This window comes from Egretta garzetta, unplaced genomic scaffold, assembly GCF_000687185.1.
Source record: "Egretta garzetta isolate BGI_Z169 unplaced genomic scaffold, ASM68718v1 scaffold172, whole genome shotgun sequence".
Lineage (NCBI taxonomy): Eukaryota > Metazoa > Chordata > Aves > Pelecaniformes > Ardeidae > Egretta > Egretta garzetta.
Window position 1 is genome coordinate 404,141 of NW_009258951.1, and position 19,549 is coordinate 423,689.

The 19,549-nt window shown below is 48.9% G+C and overlaps 1 protein-coding gene across 1 annotated transcript in view; it reads left to right on the top strand.

Annotated features, from left to right (window-relative positions):
- The window catches only part of DIS3L2 (DIS3 like 3'-5' exoribonuclease 2), a 198,126-nt gene that overhangs the window by 157,932 nt on the left and 20,645 nt on the right, over positions 1 to 19,549 (top strand). Inside the window, 1 exon segment of the mRNA XM_035889935.1 lies at positions 2 to 81. Within this exon segment, the coding sequence (XP_035745828.1) occupies positions 2 to 81 (80 nt within the window).

Genomic DNA, 19,549 nt, shown 5'->3' on the forward strand with positions numbered 1-19,549 from the left:
GCTGAAGCTCTCGTTTACCTTGGACCAGGAGAGTGGGATGCCTCAAGGCTGTTATATCTATCAGTACCGGGACAGCAACAAGTAAGTCCCGCGAAAGATTGCACACAGCAGATAGGGGAAAGTGCATTGGAAGGGAACTGCCCTGCCTTCTGGCAGAGGGATCACAACTGCTTGTACTACTTAAAAGTAGATTAAAGCAGGCTTCAGGCTTGACCTGAAACTGGGAACAGCTCCTGTAAAGGCCAGGTCCTCTAAAATGCACGAGGCCCTGCAGCCCCCTTTTTTTTGCAGCACTTAAAAACTGCTTTTATTTAGCTAAAAAGCCAGCACGGGCCCTGGCAGAACTCACTCAGGTTTCACCCAGGGATGTTTGCAACTCAGACCCTGCACCGTTGAGCACTGGGGTGACCCGGGAGCATGGGCTGGGGGTAAGCATCCAAAGGCTGCAGAGCACCCAAGAGGGCTAGCCCGCACCTCTGCTCAGCTAGAGACACACAGCACCCATTCTCTCTGCTAAAGCTTGGGTGTGGGTTCACTGAGTAGCCTTTCACTGTAGCCCCAGGGCAGCCACACACTCTGTTTTCATAAGGTACCATATGATATTCAAGCTTTAAATGTGTTTGGAGCACAAAGTCCTCAGTTTCTAGGTATTCTGCCTATTTTTACTAGCTGCTGTAGTGAATTGGCACCCAAGATGTTTTTATTTCAAATCACATTCTCATTATCAAATTGACAGCAGCAGCACAGTATAGGATATTTCTGTGTTCGCGCTGGGTTACTTTGCCTGAATACCAGCATGTCATAAATCCATAGCCTGTTACCTCCACCCATATAGTTCTGCTTCTTGCCAGTTATTGAAGGTTAACCTAAAAAAGGAGGATATATGAAATTGTCAATGAACGGAACAGCCTGTCATTGGATCTGCCCTGAAATGCTGACGAGAACAGTCCCAACTATGAAGAGGGACATCTGCAAACAGCACCTACCCCTTTCCAAGCTGAGAAACCTCAGTGTTTAAACAAGAAGGGTGATAATTCCTGGGAGAATCCTTCCCACCTGTGGATGGGCGATTAGCACATGGTACATGGTCCCAGAGGCATGGATGAGCAGAGTTGGTACCTCCAGCACCACCAAGCTAACAGGGAAACGTGCCATTCAGCACCAAAGCGCAAGATCAACAAGGGAAGAGTGTTTGGTTTTGAGGTTTTTAAAGGTGGCAGCACACAATGGACAGTGAGGAAAAGAAAACACCCAGACCTATTGGAGTTTGTTAAGGATGTTTATAGATCCAGTGTTTCTAATTGTGTGGCCTATATCTCAAAAATCAGCAGCCGTGGCTTTTTCTGCCCCAGACCCTCCTCTCCCTGGGCTCCGGTGGGTGTTTTGTGCCATTGTTTGAGGAAACTCCAGGGATGGGAGCGGAGCTATTTTGTTTAAGGGCTAAGGCCAATAGCAGTTCTGCTTGGAAACCTTGCTTTTAGCTGTGAGTGGTCCAGCATGTGACAAAGTTGCTGCAGCATGTTGGCAGCTGTTGATTTAGAGATGTATGGCTGTGACCTGCATTTCTGGCAAGCGTGGGAGCTGAACCACCCTGAGCCATGCCAGCCAGGATCATGGGTTGGAAAAATACGGTGCGGGCAGGATGAGTGGGATTGCAAGGAAACCCAGATTTTGTGCGCGTCTGATGAATCCAAACCGCAGTTGTACCTCCCTGCGGGGCCCCGTGCTTTATATTTCATAGCTTGCTTGACCAACCTGGGGGGGAGCAGGATCCCTTTTCCCAGGGAGAGCCTCGCTAAGTTTGTGCACACACATATCCTCCTAAGCCCTGCGCGTGCAGCCCAGCGCCTCCAACAGTCCTTGGCTGGTGAACTGAAGCGTGAAGGTCTGTGCTACAGCTGATGTATTTTCGCAGGTAAAGTGGCCCTGAGCCAAACGTGTGCGTGGTTCTGGTTGTACCCTGGGTGATTTTGGAGGACCCCACGTGCACTGCAGCTTATTGGCAACAGAGCATTGCATTTGAACAGTGTAATGAAGCACCGGATGCAGCTCCTGCTCAGCCAAGCAGAGACCATACTTCTCAAGCACTGAGCCTTTTATAGGGTTAACTTGTTATCCATACAATCACATGGCAGTTGTTGTGATAAGTTTTCCATAGCAATTTCCCAGGTAAATTGTAGGCCTTGTGTCCTCCAAAGACTAGACAGGCTTTGATGGTACTCATCAGGACCCAAGGGGATAACAGCTCTTCTGCATTCTTCTAAAGACATATCTAGAAGTTAAAGTAAAGTAATGTAACGTTTGTGTCTGCACCATGTTTTGGAGCTGTTTACAGCCCAGAGAAGTAATGCTGGTGATGCACTGTGGATCCCTACAAGCTTGTGCATGGGAAAGACTGGGGAAATGTACACCCCGGAGCCCAGCATCCTCAGCAGAGCATCAGGGCTGGGATGCATGCAGGGGACAGACTCTGGCAGGAGCCGCAAGTGTGTGAAGCTTTCAAGCCCCAGCCTTAACAGGAGGAAGCGGAGATGATCCCAGTTGATGGGAACCCATTCTGACCTGGGGAGTTTGCCCAGTGCCCCGGAGATCCCTGTGAGCGGGACTGTGCGTGGCAAGGCTCAGTGCCACCCTGGTCACTGGAGGAGCGTCCCTTCCCCTCCAAGTGGCAAATGCTGTTCCAAGCTGCAGCCAGACGGGGCCACCGGAGAACAGCAGATATTGGCCTCCTGCTCTCAGAACAAAGGACTGCAGCAGCATTGCTGAAAGTGTAATTATGAGAGCAATTAAAATTTCTATTGCTTAGGCTAGAAGTGCAAGTACCATGCAGGCTCTTACAAGGGCAATCAGTTGGAATTTGTTCCCTTTAAAATGACAAAACCCTGCCAAGGAAGTTTGCCCACTCCCAGCAGCTTCCTGTTGCCTGCCTGCTTGCCTACAGCAGCATTTATGGGCGCAGCGCTCACCAAGTGCCCACTCCACTATCGCATCTTGGGTGCTGAGCACTTGAGGAAGACCGGACTCAGCAGAGCCTTGGTAGCCTTGGACTGTGAGCAGATGTGCTGAGCAGCCAGCAGCTTGCCACTCCACCTCCTGCTGTAATATATTGGTATCTGATGGCGCTTGATAGTCCCAGTAGTGATCCGAGTGCTGTGCTTGGAGCTGTATGGAGGAGAGAGGCTGTCACTGCCCCAGTGGTCACAGGGGTGAGACCAGGGTACATCACTTCTCCTCTTTTCCTCTGCTTTCCAGACACTTTCCTCCCCTTGGCTGCCAGTCCTTCCCAGCCCTTCAGTCCTTTCCTGGCCCCAGAGGAAATGACTTGACCTCATGCGGAAGCAAGCAGTCTGCTTTCTCATTTTTAAGCCATGTTACTTAAATTCTCCCTAATGGGGATCAGTCAGTATAATCACAAGAGCACCAGGCTGTCGCAGCAGGCTGCTGCGGGAAGGCTGTCCTGCGATGGGAGCACTGTGCCATGCCACGGGGATGGCCAGTGACGTCTGCTGGGTGACATTCGGAACAGAAGCGTATTGTCAGCCTTCACGTGGCCCCAGAGCAGTCACATCCAAGAGAGGACAGCCCTGCCAGCTGTCCCGTGGTGTGACTGTGGCACAAGTCGGGTGTTGAGGGTGGGACTGGCTTTCTGCCGCTGCCTCCTGCGCAGGCTGGGTTTGTCTGGCCCTGCACAGGATCCAATTGCAAAATCCAGCCAGGGAGTAAAAGGCCACCAAGGCCATTCGCATCCACCATGGCTCATGAATCCCATCTTACAACACACACTTGCTGGTCCCCAGTCTAGGAACATGATACCGGCTGTGCTGAGGAAGCGCCGGCTGCTCGCTCTGAAGCCTGCCTGCCTGGTGCGGCTGGTCCTGCTCTTGTGGGCTGCCAGGCAGCAAGAAGGCTTAGGTCAAGAAAGGTTACAGATGATCATGAAAGACTTCTTCCAGCCCAAGTTCAGGAAGAGCCAAAGTCAACTTGAGATCCCCATGGAAGAAATTAATTGTGAGAAGTTTAATGTCTTTTGGCTGTATCCAAGAAATAGAAGATTCTGTTTTCTGTGTTCGCTGTCACTATCCAGACCCTCTGGAGACCTTCTAGGCTCTGCTTACCTACCCACAGCAAGTTGGACCCTTCAAATGCCTTTGTCTTCCTCCCAAGACTCTCTGATTACTGTCACCTTTCTCAGATGATGCAGTGCTCAGTGTCCCTGCCATCCCAGACCCACCAAGGAGCTATAAATCCCTGTCAAGGTTCATCCTGTTACATGGGCTCTATTTGCAGGGCGTTGTGGCACTTCCGTGTCCCCAGCTGGTTCTCTTCGAATGTGGTTTTCCTGCTCCCTTAGCCTCCGGGTATCGGTCTCTTTTGTAGGTCCCTTCCTTACGTCACAGACGTCCCCTTTGCCCATAGACCAGCTTGCAGTTCGCCAATGAATTTCATATTAATTCCTTGCTGCGGCTGGGGTTTGTGTCAGGATTATGAATTTGCAGTGGGGGCTTTCATGTTCTCTTCAGAGTAATTTCTAAACCCAGAGGAGCAGCATCTCTCATGGAAGCACTTAGAGACCTCTTACAAAAGCAGCGTTGGAGTATTGATCATTTTTTCTCTCTGGGGACCCGGAGTACTACAGATAGAGCTGCTGTGCAGTGTAGCCACTTGCGGGCAGCACCACACAACTCTTCAGGATGAGAAGTGAGAAACAGCTCCCATTGAAGGGAAAAGTGGTGCCCCCTTTTATATAGAGATCAATGATGCCTGGTACATTGGATTATCACTTAAAACACCAGGACTTCAAATGCCAGGGTGCATGCACTCCTGATGCTGACAGGCTAGTGATATATAATGCTGTTTGGGTTACCAGCTGCAATCTTTTCATAAGGTGAATGTAATATCTGCAGTGATGTACCCAATGTTACATCAGGAGAGCCAGCCTATAATTATGCTTGAATTGTTTGAACGGGTTATTTGTCACTAACACATTAGCTCACTCCATTTATTGCTACCATTTAGGGCTGCAGCAGGTTCGGTGTAAACAGAGCTTGGGTGGAGGGGTGTGGGGGGGTATTTTTCTGCATAGAGCAAAGCAGAATTGTTTGGGGTTTATTCTTTTTTACTAGGAGAGCTGTTGATTGGGAGTGCTAGGAAGAAAATATGTAAAGCAGCTGACACAGCATAACTGATTTGTTTTCAGATGTACAGCTCAAGTGTTGGACTTTAGCACGCACCTGGTTGCTTTGCAATGAGCTGGCAGGTTTACCGTAGTATGTTTTGTTCCTTATGAGAAATTGAGGCTTGCAGAGTGGGTTGTTTGTACAAGGAGCTGCTGCACAGCTCACGCAGTTGCTGGGGGCCTGACCTGCCTTATCACATGGCTGTTCCATGGCGTGCATCCCAGCGAAGCAGCACTGCTGGTATGGGAGCAAAGGAGATGGTCGTCTCCCCTAATGGCATCTGATTTTCTCGTTAGTGTTCAGCAAATACGTGCTCTGCCCTACTTCAACCTGCATGGCCAGAAGTCTCTCTGATGGTGGCAAACCCCCCTTTTTGTCTTGCCTGGCAGACTGGGATTTCATGGGGGAGGTCCGTATACATGTAATCCCTTGACATTAAAGGCTTGGATGGATGCTGTCTAGTAGCAGCTATTCACCTGAAGATTATGAAATGCCTTGTTTAGATTTCAGATCAAAACAAAATTAATTCCATTTCCAGAAATGGGTCTGCCAGCCAATGTCAAATTCTCCAGGTTAAGATTTTCACTTTAGGCTACCCTGTTGCACAAAGTGGCTTAGCTGGAATGAGGCATGTCCTGCTGCACTGCAGTTCTGTTTCTGCAAGTATTGCCCAAGTCTTGTTGGATTGCAGGTAGCTGAGCTGCCCTATGACTCTCCTGGTGAGCCACAGAAAAGCATCAGAGGCAGTTGGGGTAAGTAAGCCTGTATTTTCATTAGGAATATCACCACTTTCATTGTCATTAGCCCTGGGGTCTGAGACTAAGCCAGCCTCCCCTGGCCCTAAAACACTGCTGAGCTCTGGTGGAAGGTGTTACCTGTGTGGATGAGAATGGGATTGGAAGCAAAATGCAAGCCAGGGCATGAGTGAGCACTGCCTAGAAGATACACTCTACAGAAGAGAAGACTAAGCAGGTTGAAGTTTTGCTTATGATACCGTGTCTCATTTTTTGACTTACTGGCACTGAACTTCACCCAAGTCAGCAGGTGATGTGTATCCTTCACCTGCCAAAGGGTAAGCATTGGAGTTGGCCAGGTGAGGTCGGTGAATTATTCTATCACCATATGTGGAGATAAACCAGTCTTCCTGGCTTTGACATTGGTTCAGTGTACGGTAAATTGTCTAGGAGAGCAAGTCTGGAGGCTGACCTTTAAAACTTCAAAAGATACGTAATCCTTCCTGCCTAAGGCACGAGTTCAGTTTTCTGTATGCCACAGCCAAAGGCTGCCAGGACATATGCTGCAAAATAGCCTTTGTCACTTGGGACTTAGAGGAGCAGAGAGTTGTTCTTTCCTTGCAGAAGGGATCCTATGGCCATTTCTGGGAGAGAAAGAAGGGTTCTTGCAAAAGGCGCTGCCCGGGTACTACTTCGCTGCTTTTCTTTGACACAGACCTGCCTCCTCCTGCCACCCTGCTGCTTAATAACAGGTTTCCAATCCATCAGTAAAAATAGTAGCTGCCAACTCCTTGGGGTGTCAGTGCCATGTGGGGGCTGCAAGTGGAAAAGGTTTTCCCCTTTCCCCTGAGGAAGCAGATGGGATTTGAAGAGGACTTGACCCCTTCCAAATGAATGTTTGAGGCTTTCTTTGGTGTTGTATGCAATATCCCAAGTTGACTGGTAGATCTCTCTCTAAATCCTCCTGGGGTACTAGAACAGTCAGAGTGTGCTCCCACCCTCAGGGGGGAGGAAGGACTGGGGTCCTGAAGCCCTGTGAGTGCACGACTTCCCTGCTCCCCCTGGGTTGGAATCAGGGGAGTTTGTCGTCTTAGCTAGAGTGTTTTCTCCGAGAGGAGCTGTAAAACCTCCTTCTGTCAGTGTTAGAAGTCTGGGTATTCAGTGGCAGACAAGTAGGTGAGAAAATCAGCTGCAATTGTAATTGAGTCAGAGATGCTGTCTCCATGTATCATCCCTGGAGATCTGTTTACATATCCATTTGCTTAACAATGTGTTTGGAAGCCGTCAGCAGCATTTCAGCACCATTTCCCTGGCCTATATATGTCTGACTAACACCAAAGACAGTGAGCTGTATCTGGACTAGAATTGCTAACCTATGGATCTGCGTTTTCTTAGTAGCCCTGAGTCAGATGAGTCTCTTGATTAGCCCTTAGGTACATGGGAGAGAATAGGTCTGACGTGGAAAAGAATGAATAATCCTTCTTCCTTCTCTGGATTGATTTTGTGTCCAGAAAGGCCCTCTCCTGAGCTGAGATCTGGCCAGAAAATCTCCAGACCCCCTAGCCATCCCTCTCCCAGCAGGATTTCTAGGCATAACAAATATAGAAAAGAAGTCCTTGTTTTGGCTTAGCTCTGTGACCTTGAATGTAGAGTCATGGTATGGAGCAACTTCTCTGCCAGGTGTAGGTTTTGGTGTCTGCTCTGTGGTGTTAAAAGCAGGGAGCACTGGCACTGGCAGGCAGGTGGACGTGCTGCCTTCTTTTGCTTTATTAGGATGTGCTTTAGGTACAAACTAACAGTGGAAAGTTGCACGCAGTGTCAGACAGTGGAGTGAGACCAAAGACGATGAAAGGGATGCTGAGTACTCAGAGCATGTATTGTGCTGGCGGTGATGAAGGATGCTCTGCTTGGAGGTAGCCCTTCCAGTCCTGCTCCCCAACCTGCTGTTTGGTCTGTGCTTTCTGCCTGGAGAGAGCGAGGGCTTTCAGTTTGCCATGGGCAGGACCTCTGCAGTCTGTTCAGCACTAACTACCTTCGTTCCCCAGGGGATCAGCAATGTAAACTGGAATAACAGGGTGGATTGTCAGCCAGCTGGGATTGCTCTCTCGTAAAGAGCTACTGGCTGAAAGCTGAAGCATTCAGACTAGAAATGAAGCACACATTTGAAAGGCAAGAAAGATTAACCACTGGCAAAATGTCCCAGGAGAAGACCAGGGAATTCTCCATCTCTCAAGGACAAGCGCATTTCTGGAAAGTGCTTTAGACCCTACAAGTCGGTGGATTTAATGGAGCAGTAGCTACCTGAAGCCCTCCAGGCACAGGAGGTCAGCTGTTGGAATAATCCTCCCAATCTTAAATTCCTGGCATGCTGCTCTGTGTTAATGTAAAGGATCAGCTTTGCATTGACATCACTCACTTCTTTGCAAAGCTGGGTTTTGTCAGCTGCTGGGCCTGGAAGAACAGGGCATTTGCTTTGAGTCCTGCCCCCTCTCCATGTGCTTCGCCGAGGTCGGCATTCAATATACCTTATTGCCTGAAATTCTGTCTTCTCAAATCAGAAGGTGAGAGAGGGAGCGTCTCTCCCTACCCCCCACCCGAGCAGCAAGGGTGAGCAGTTCTACTTGTGATGCTTTGCTCTGGGGTTTTCTGCTTTTTCAACTGTTTTTCCACAGTTCAGAGCAGCTAAATCAGTCTGGCAATGGACTCCGTTCCCTCCACACCTCCCTGCTTTTTCTCCACCAAAAAAAGGAGCTTTGGATCACAAGTGTGTTTTGTGTGCTCAGCTCCTCACAGTGTCAAGGTCACCCTGCGTGGGGCTCCTGTTACAGCTTAGCACTTTCACCTCTTGCAGTTTGCCATGCATTAGTCAATCTGGAGCCTAATGGATTTGTAACCTGGCTTTGCCTGTATCATCTGAGATGTTCCCAGCAATGTAAGAGGATTTGGGCAGAACTTCCTTTCAAGTTAATGGAAAGATCTTGCTTGGAAAGAACCTGCTTGAGGATCTGAGTGTACTTTGCATTAATGTTTCCATTAATTTTAATGGGAGATGGCTCCAAATTCCTCGGATCAGCTTTGAACATCTTAAATTTTGTGTCCTTCACCTGCCTCATCTAAAATGGGGCCGATGAGCAGAAGCACCCTAAAATGAGCAGCATCATTATTTGCCAAGATGTCCTGCAAGTTTTTCTGTCTCTCTTGCTCTCTCTGGAAATGTCCTGTTCTCTAGTGACTCCACTGGACCCCTCACCAGGTCACCACAGGCAGGGCAGGAGGTCCAGGGTCAGCTCCCAACTCAGAGGCTGTCCCTTACATGGTCTCTGACAAGTCACATCATCTGTCTCTGCTCCACTGCCGTCTGTAAAGCAGAAAAGAGGAAGAGTCCTCTGGGACTTTTTTATTAGCATTTATAAAGCACTTTGTGATCATCAAACAGGAGGGAATAGAGGAAAGTGAACTTTTATCGTTACCACTCAAGTCTCAGTTACTGCAAAGAGGGGTGGTTCAGCTCTGCTGCCTTGGGCATGATTACCTGCCGCACTTCATTCGGCTGGTATGGGCTGGCCTGCCCACAGGCGGAGCAGAGCCCAGCCTGGGTTTTAGCCTGAGTAAGGTCTTGTGTGGCTTTATTGCTTCTGTGGGGCTGTGCTACTCTTGGCACTGGTCTCGTGAGCTGAGCAACTCTGTATTCCCCGCTTCCCCTCCCTCTCTCCTTGCTTTCTGCCCTCCTGCTCCTCTGTTAACTTTGTCGCTTGAACACAGCAGTGATTAACTGTTACTGAACATCTCTCACTGATCGGATTGCTGCTTGCTTCTGCCTCATTCAGCAGAGCTCTCGCCTCCTTCTGGGCTGCTGGTAGATATTTCTCTCCATCTCCAACCCAGCTGAACAGAGACCGACATCCCGACAGCTCATCGCATCCCCCTGGTGAAAGGCAGCCCTGGCAGAGTTCTTGTATGTGTTGCATCTCTGGCATAACCACATTTTGCCCAGATAGTCCAGGCTGAACAGCCTGATTTAGTAAAAGAGTTCATGCAAACTCACCTCAATGTAATCAGGTTGGCAAGCAGCTACACATGCAGTTGTCCTGGCAGATAAAGGCCACACTGGCTTGTCCGCCCTGGAAGTACCCCTGGGAAGGACTTTGTGGTCAGATAGGACCTAGGGAGGTGGGGAGTCAGCTCTGTTGCAGTAGAACAGGGCACCTGTTGGAGAAGTCTTCTTATTAATGAGGTTTTCATGCTTTATTTATGCTCAGTGGTCATTTGCAGTCTCACTGCCAGACAAGCACCGTCTGGTATGGTGCCACTTGCCTGGCAATGTGGGGCTGGGGACAAGTGTACAGCTTACAGGGGAGCAGGCAGGGTCCACCATACTCAAACAGATCTGGCGTGACTTGTTTGCAGCATAAAGCAGGAGAGGCTGGGAGCTGGCTGCCTGCGCTCACTTGCTCGCTCCCGGCCGGACCAGCCCCAGGTCAGTTCCAGCCCCCAACAATTAGCCAGACAGATTGAATCTAGATTCATCTGTCGACTTGCACAGAGCGAGCTGATTCCAGCAAGAAATTCTCCTTTCCCTCTATCTCCATGTAAAAAGGAAGGAGACCTTGTCAGATTTCTGGATAAATGGGAAGTACAAGGCAAGGTAGAAATAAATGTGCTAATGCGTAGGAAGAATCATTAGGACAGAAAGACATCATCAATGCGGCCAGGCTGCAGCTGATCTGCATTGCTGTGTTGAAACTCTGCCTCATGGTATGGCGACTGCAAAAGGCAGAATTCAGCCAGGGCTCTGCTATGTATTGCACATTTGCAGCATGTTGCAAGAGAGTGCAGAGAGGTAGCATCTGGTTCAGAGCAAGAGTTTTTGGCACCAATAACAACCTGGACCAGTGCAGTGATATTTGCTGCAGGGAATGCATAGGAATTGCTTCCTGGTGCAGTTATTTGACAGATGCACTGGGGTCAGTCAGATCACCAGAGTCCCTATACCCACCGAGAGAAAACTGAAGTGGTGGGAGAGCAGAGAAGGGACATGTTACTTCAGTGAATGTACAGGAGCAGGAGTATGGTGGTGAGCTAGGCTGGGGCTTATGGGTCTCTGGGGATGGAGTTTTTGGGAGGGTGAACGGGACAGTGAGGAGCAGGGGATCAGTCCCTGGCAGAAGCCGGTAGAGGAAGATCAAACATCTGCCTCATGCTGTGTGTCACACCAGCCATTCCCAGGCTCCACAGCCAAAATATGATGACACTAACAGGGACACTTAACTGAGCGAGTGCTGGCCTGCCCTCTCTCTCAGCCGCATCTTCATGCTGTACTGTGATCAACCAGGACAGCAAAGAAACCAGAAAATTGGGCAGGGTATTTTCAAGGAGGGCAGTTAACCTTCAGGGGCGCAGTACTCTGATGCACGGCACAGCTCCACAATTCTGCCCACGCAGCCAAGGGGGTAACCATTGCATCGAAGGGATCTCTCTGCTGCACCCGGAGTTCTCAGTTTTTCAAGGACACCATAGAAAGTAGCCTGAGGAATAAGACAGAGCACAACAGCCAAACCAGTTTGGCTTTGCACCACTGCTGACTGTTGCTCCAGAAATCAGACAAAGGATGCTTGTCCTGAGGTCTGTGGTGGGTGCAGGCATCCCCGCGCTCCAAAAAGTGCGAAGGGATGCTCTCTTAGCTGGCGGAGCAGTGTGGCTTTCTGCACATTTATCCGGGGCTTTTGCCTGCACGGTGCCAGTGCGAGAGCCACTGCTTGTACTTGACAGCTCAGCTATTGTTGCAAAGTATGATTTAATAGCAAGACTTGATTACAACATGCAAATGTAGCTGCTGGGGGACTATCTCAGAGGTTTGTGGAGATTAGCTGTTAAATTGGCCAGTGCAAAAACATTATTAAGCAGAGAACATAATTACTCATCTTGTGCTTCTGTAGTGTATAGAAGAGAGAGATTTGTTTAAAAGCCAGCAAGTCCTATATAAAGACTTGTGTAAATGCCACACCATGTACTACTGTATGTTGCAGCATATTTTATTAGAGAAGCAATACTTAATAACAACATTTGGGAACTTGTGGAAGGAATCCATTATATTATTCTGCATCATAAAAGCAAACCTAATGCCTGGTCTGTGTGAAGGCTGTGCAGATATTGAAACATCTCCTTTCGGTGGTGGTTGATTGCTTTTATGGAGATTGTATCATATTGATATAAACAAATCCGGCACTTGATATGAAATCTGGGAGCAGGGTTTTAGACTCACGCATCTATCTTCTATCCGTGCGCGTTCCCTCTGAAATGCATCAGGGTTCCCATTAACACCTTAAACGTGGAAAGTAGGATTAAAGTGAGACTGTCAGCACATACAAAATGAACATCGAGGCATGCACTTGCTGTTCTGTTTTTCCCTTTCAGACCTAGGGTAGTCTGTGAGGTTGCTAGAATAAAAAGGTCGTGTGTGTGCAAGGATGCGGGGGGAAGGATTGAGGCGTGGGGAGCTTGTTAGTGCTGCAGACCTGGGTTTTGGAGCAGGCTGTGGTTCGAGGGTTTCCTCCTGCCCCACGGCTCTCAGTAGCACAGGCTGGGCTTGCAGGGAGCAGTGCAGTGGCAGCTAGAGGACTGAAGTCAGATGTAAAAGTGCATTTGGCTAGTCAAAGCCCCAAACAATTTCAGGAAAATCTTCTTTAACAGAGGAGTCAGGAGGGCTGAATCAGAGGAACAGCTTGTTCGTAACGGAGCGTGGTTCCTGCAGTCACAAGCGCTGGCGGGGGAGCAGGGTGATGCTGGCAGGGAGAAGCTGCTGTGCTGCAGTGGCTGCCGCTCACCCCAATTCACATCACTGGATGCTTCCCCTGCAGCATCTCGGGCCCCCAACAGATGCTCTGCGGAGGCTTCGCTTGTTGAAGCAGGGGGAAGTATCATCCCAAGCCTAAGTAGGGGAGATAAAGACCTCAAGGTTTTTTGATGGGAAACTCCTCCTTTTGTTGCAGCTCAAGAGCATTTGTACACCAGTAATTGCTCCCCTGGCTGGTTTCTGTGTGACTCAGAGCTGAATGCGGAGCTGCCGACGGCTGCTGCTGTGTGAACCTCAGCATCCCGGCACAATATGTCCCAATCGCTCTAAATTTGAATTTGCAGCCAGTCTTCCTCCCTCCTTTACAACGTGTCCGCGCACACGCAGGCACTCCGCCTTGCTCCTCACCTGCTCTATACCAGCAAATTTGCCACGGTTGGAGCCATCAGCTATTCCAGGCAGTGAAGGCAGGGAAACGACTGCCTTGCTTGTAGCTGGGCTTGTTTTCAGCTCAGAGCCATGAAGCACGTGAACCCTGAGACAGCTGCTCACCAGCATCTCCTGGTGTGACTGCAGGGTGGCCAGGAAGAGCTCTGGCTGTGTCCAGCATCTTCATCTTGCGTTATTCGGTGCCAAAGGGTAATCCTAAAAATACCTGTGAGCGGCTTGCAAGCCATGAGTGTCAGAGGGGGCAGCTCTACAAAGGTCTTGTGTCACCAGGGAAGGGAGAATGACGCATCTCATCATCACTGAGCATGAAGGGAAGGTACCTGCAGCCGGGCACTGGGAGTGGGTGGGAGCAGGGGCTGAGTCTCAGCAGGGAAGGCCAGCTGAGGGTGGATCAGCCACGTCGGAAGGGTCGGAAGGGACACAGGGCAGCATGGGCTGAAATCCTCAGCTAGGGCACGCTTAGTCCCTGCACAGGCACATCTCAGTTATGGCTATTTTCTTATAATGATCTTTGATAGTACGTAATGAAGCCAAGCAGTGGGAGAAACCACACAGCAATATTTCATAGTAATTTTGCCCCAGTTATATGAGGGCTGTGTGTATTCAAGCTGTCCATGTCTCCCTAACCACCACATGCAGACTTCGAAGCTGCGTGTCCAGTGATCAGTACTGATAAATGCAATAAACTTCACGTGGTGGTAGAGTTACAGCAGGAGTCTCTGATAGCCAGAGAGGAGGCAGAAGTGATGTATTTCTCTGTTAAACTCCCTTTTTTGTGTGCGTTCGGCTTGGCTGTACAGCACATCTGCCTGTGAAATGGCTGTTAACCTGTTCCCAGAGTCTGGCATGCAAGAAGTCGTTTGTGTGATCCTCTTCTCTGGCAGCAGCGATGCTGCCTATGGGAGATGCCCTTAGCTGCAAACTAAGGTACTATAGGAAGAGTTGCAGTGGCTCTTGCTTCCATGAGTGAGTGACTTCCATGAGTTTTACTGCACTGAGCTGAATAGTGCAATTTGAGGCAGGACCTGCTCCTAACTGGTCCTAAGAGTTTGCCACTGCTGCTCTGAAATCCTGGGCTGGAAAAAAGCTGTGATAATTAATGGAGGTTAATGTGCTCCTTCTGCCTGTGAGCTGGTTGGAAATGGAAAAGAAGAACCTGTCACAACTGTGACTGGCTCTAAACTGCTGTCAGGCTCTCCTCCTTCCCTTCCCCTGCCCCAAGTGGAAAATTGTATTGGAAAGCAGCAGTTAGAGCACTTAAATCTTTCCACAGTTCATTTCAAGCTCCCTTTCTTCTTCCCAGCCATTCCCAGGCCAGTTCAGGGCGCGGATGGGAGACTGCGTCTCTGGCTGAAACTTGCAGGATGTTAAGTAACAATGGGAGAGTGGCTTTCAGAGAGGGTATAATGTGCCTGGATTGCACGTACCATAAGCTGTGTTTCCCATGCCTTGACATTAAGCCCATCCATGCATGGCTCCTGAGCTACTTCCTTCCCATATGGGACATATCTCAGTGTGTTATGGAGCCAGCTCAGGCTGAAATGGGGTTGGTACCACTCCTGCTGCGGAGGGGCTTGCTCCCACAAGCATTCACAGAAGTTGCTGGTGTCTGTCCAGACAGCAGTAAGTGAGCATGTGAAATGCAGGCAATAAGAGAAGCTGTGGTACCCCCTGTGGTGGGTTACCAGGTTCATGTAAACTCTGCCCTTTCCTGGGGGCTTGGATTGTCTGTTTTAACTAGTGTGAATGTCCCCTTTCTCTTAACACCGCTTGGCACAGTCACGTTGCTGCTGCAGGCAGTGGTTCTGAGTGGTTTTGTCTCTTGCCGAAACTGGTCAGTGAAGGGCATTTGATGGAGCTTCACTGGCTTTCTCCCTGGCTGTCCAGATTTGACAGGTTGATCAGTCGGAGGAATCTCCCAAAGCTTATACTCTGATGTTATTGAATAACTTTTGGCAGAGAGCTGGGCAGCTGTTTTGGTGACAGACACCAGGAAAGACATGGCACTGCATTTGCCTTCCCCAGATGACTTTCATATGTTCTCACCTGTATCACCAGAGCATCAGGGACCTACTGGGAGGCAGCAGTCACCATGGCCGCTTGCTCTTCTCCCATCCCACAGTATTTTCTGAGCTTGGGAAGGACAAGGGAACTCTGTTTAGCCTGAGCTTGGAGGTGGCAGTGCACCCCAGCCGCATGGGCTGTTTCAGACTGGCACTCTCAGATTTGCAAATGATTGACCCCGCGTGTAGATCTGGTGGTCAAACAGAGGTCTAGGACCCAAGTCATTCACATCTGACTTCCAAGTGTGAAGGCATGACAAACTGGCTTGCCCAGAAGGAATATGGCTGGTTGGGGACCAATCACCATAAGAGATCCAGCCACTGAGGTCCTTCTGTGCCAGGGCTGGAGCCACAGTTGCACTTGCAACAGTAGGGTCCTTGCAGGTGGTGACTTGCCCTTGTGATTCCCGGTGTGGACTGACAGATTCAGGCACTGGGAAAGGAGATGGGCATTGCCATCCAATCCTGGATGGTGATTTAGAAACAAAAGGCAGATTTAATGTTGTGCTTCTTTCTTCTAAATGTAGAGAGCTACCCTGTTCATTCAAGGGTTAAGCAGTCTGAGAGATGCAGCACGCAGAGCCAGGTATCTGTCAGGCCTGGACTGGAGGCTCACCAAAACATGAGGATATATGGTTTTATTTCTGTTTTGTCATTTGGAGATTACTACACAATGTCTGTAGGACAAGAAAGCTCCGAGGCATCTTAGGATATGCCCCGTGCTCCAAGAGAGGTTGTTGTTTTGGCTTTACAAGTGACTCATAGGCAAAGGCAAGAACTGATGCCTGAAATGCTCCTTTTCCAAAGATTAAAAGGCACTGCCAAGGCTCTGCAAGATGACAGTGTTGCAAATCTTATCACGATCCAGTGCTGAGATCTGTTGGTTTCAGCAACACAAATGTGCTGACAGATCCGTGTGTCTGCTTTTTGGTGATTGTGGATTTTTTCAGGAGGTTGGTCCGTGCTGCTGAACTCTGGTTGTAGCTCCCAGTTCAGAGCCTGGAAGGGAACACTGCAAGAGGAGTTCTTCATCACACCTGGGTCTTCATTTTAACCCAACTTCCCTTGTAAAACCCTGGCCCAAAGGAGCAGTTTCCGGGTATCATGGTGGATTTGGCTGTGGTTCCTCTGCTTTTATATGCAGCTGAGGGACCTGTAAAAGTCAATGGAGGAACTAGCAGGAGTAACCAGGTTAGCTCGCTGGTTGTGACAGCCGGGGACTGAGACATTTGCTACCCAGCAGCGTGTGAGGTTTTGCAGACCTCAGTGTGAACATAGTTTGTTCTCTCTTTTATACAATCTCAGCAGAGGGAGTGTGATGTGAAACAAAGTCCTTTTTGACTAATCCAGGTCTGGAGAGTCGTCATAGCCATCTCTGGGCTTTAAGGATACAATTCTTCCTTGCTTACAGCAATAGGTCCCGTGCCACCCATCCTTACCTGTTATGGTCTCATTGAAACTACCTCATCTATCCTCATCTGTCCATCTGTCTGTAAGTAGCTCCAGCTGGAGACAAACAACCCTCTGTCACCGCAACCGTATGCCCTCCTCTGACAGCAAGTGTGCTGTTCAACACCCGCTCCCAAGCTGCTTGGCTTTCTCCGTCGTGTGCCAAATGCTGGTAGGATGTTGAGCCGTTTCTTCTCGATCCCATTGCGTAAAGGAGGCTAATTTCAGCCTGCCGTGATGTGTGGGCTCACTGGAACATGACTATAAATCCAGACCTGAACATTTTCTTGTAATGGACGGGGTGGTGAAATTGCATTGCTGCCTTTAACCTCAGGCTGTCCTTAGACCAAGCCGGACTCTTCACAACCCCTACGCCAGTAAATCAAATAGCTTTTGAATCGATGCACATAAAAGTCAAGAAATAGAAGTTACAGATGGAAAAGACCTATTGTACCTTGAGTCTGTCCCGCTGCAGAGGGGGTAAGGCACTCTCAGGAATTTACAGCGTTTACCCTGAGGCCAGGCAGGGTGAGAGTCATGGCTGGGGGAGACGTGGGCTGGGGGAAGACTGCCTAAATTTCCTGTAGCTTTTCTGTCCTGCTCATCTCTTTGCATTTCATTCCCTTGGCTTTATTTTTGGGAAAGAAAGGTGTTGTTGATTGTATATTCAACAAACCTGATACGTTCATTCTCCTGTTCATTGTTTTTCACTCAGGGCTATGCCTGACTTTAGAAGCATGTTTTTCTCACCTAATATTTAGTTTAAGATTGTAGGAGCTGGGTATAAAACCTTCTGGGACATTTTAATCTGCCAAGAGGCTGCCTGAAAACAGAAGTTATCCAGATTATTTCAGTAGTCCTTATTTAGAAAATATCACCCCCAAATCCTGTGTTGCCCGTTTCCCTTTCATCAACTTGCCAACTTTTATTTGCTGTTTTAACCCCAATCTGCTGTCCATGTCCCCTGTACCTTGCTCCCCTCCCCCAAGGGTTTCCATGTCTTTGAAAGTCCTGGTAACCAGCAGGTTCATGTGTTGTCCTTCACAATCATTTCAGACCAAGAATAACACAGCCGGGGCCAGCTGGATCCCTCACTCCATATTGATACAACTATTCCCCTTAACCTGCCCACACTCGGTGCTACAACTGCAAATCTGAGGTTGAACCAGAGCGGTGATGGACAGTGCTGTGAGCGCTGCTCCACGGCCACGGCCCTGCCAGGAAAGCATCCCCAGCAGAGCGTCCCACAGCCAGGGAGCACCTGCGTTTGGGTGTTGTCAACTGGAGACCTTGCTAGGTTGAATGTGTTTTCTTGACACGGATCTTCTCCGAACCAGTGGTCTCAGTGGTTGTTCTAATTCCCTTGATCTGCAGCCAGTTTCCCCTGAGCAATCCTCCTCCACAAGGCCCTTGCTAAAGGCTGGCCAGTCCGGGTGATTGCTCCTCTTGGAGGTCTTTTCCTGTGAGCCCGAACAACACTTATGAGTGTGGTTAAGGACTGGAACAGGAACCCAGAGGGGCTGTGAGAGAGTTGACATTGAAGATTGCTAGAACTCAACTGGAAAAGGCCAACCAGATCCAGCTTCGAAGTTATCCTGCATTGAACTGGAGTTTGGACCAGAGACCTGCAGCAAAAGAGGGCGATACTTAGCACATCACTGCCTGGCTTTCACTTCATGAACATGGGGGGTACACGTGGGGTTGTCATGCCACCATTGCCTTTGGCTGCCAGATTATTCAGGTTACTCTCCATGGTTTTGGTCTTTTAAACTTTTTTGGCTAGCTGTTGTTGTTCATCTTGTCATGAGCTTCTGCAGGCTTCTGCTTGTTTGTCCCTGGGTCACATCCTGGTTGTTAGATGGATGCTCTCCCCAGTCGTTGGCCACCTTAGAGTAAGCTTCAAGTCTGGGATGTTCACCCCTTCTTTATCTCCCCCTTGTCCATCAGTTTGTCTCCTGCTTTGGGAGTAATCAACTCTTCAATGCCAAGTAAGCCAGGAAAAAGCAAAGCCAAAGACTGAAGGGAGAAAAGCAAACAGAAACAGGAACGTCTGGGAGAGCATTAGTTGGTGGGGAATGTGGTACCGGAGGGACGGTTCTAGCAGTCTGTGACTCCCTACGGCACTATCAGTTCTTTGGGTGATTAACTGTTTGTTTCTCCCTTACTGAAAACTTGTCTCAGATTAAACCACTGTAATAGAAAACTCAGGTTCTGGAGCGATCCCAAGTGTAGGTTAATATTTACAAGCTATCAGCTTCAGGTTTTATCTCCATCCCTTTCTAGCACAGAGATAAAATCCTTTTAAAAATCCCTTTTGATCTTTCTGGTTCATGACATGGCTTTAGTAAGACACTTTCCATATGAAACTGGCAAATGTCTTAATGGAAATGTAAGTTTTTCTCATCCTTTCAGGGACAAGTAACAGATGAGGAGCCCCCAACGTACAAGGGGCTATGGCTTCATAATGGAGTAGAAGTGACGGACAGTATCTCTGCAGGATGCTCATGCTAGGAAATGTCAGAATGTTATTTCTGCCTCAGTGGCTTAAGATCATCTGTTTACCTAATGGACTTACATTTGCATTTTGCAGGTGTTGTGTTAATATTAATGTGTTGTCTGAATTGTTAATATTCCTTCATTTCAATGTTACATTAATGAAGGCTGCAGGGGATGGAAAAAAGACCTGACTAATTAATTAAATGGGCAAAAAGCATCTTTAACTTTCCATCGTGCTGCCCTTTGCTTCCACCTAATGGGTCTTGGCATTTCTGGTCAGCAGCCATGTAACACATGCTGCCGTATGGAGCACTCAGCGACGGACTTGCTAATTTTTCTGACCCATAAATCACTTGTGTAAACTTTTAACAGCGAGGAAAACTGCCA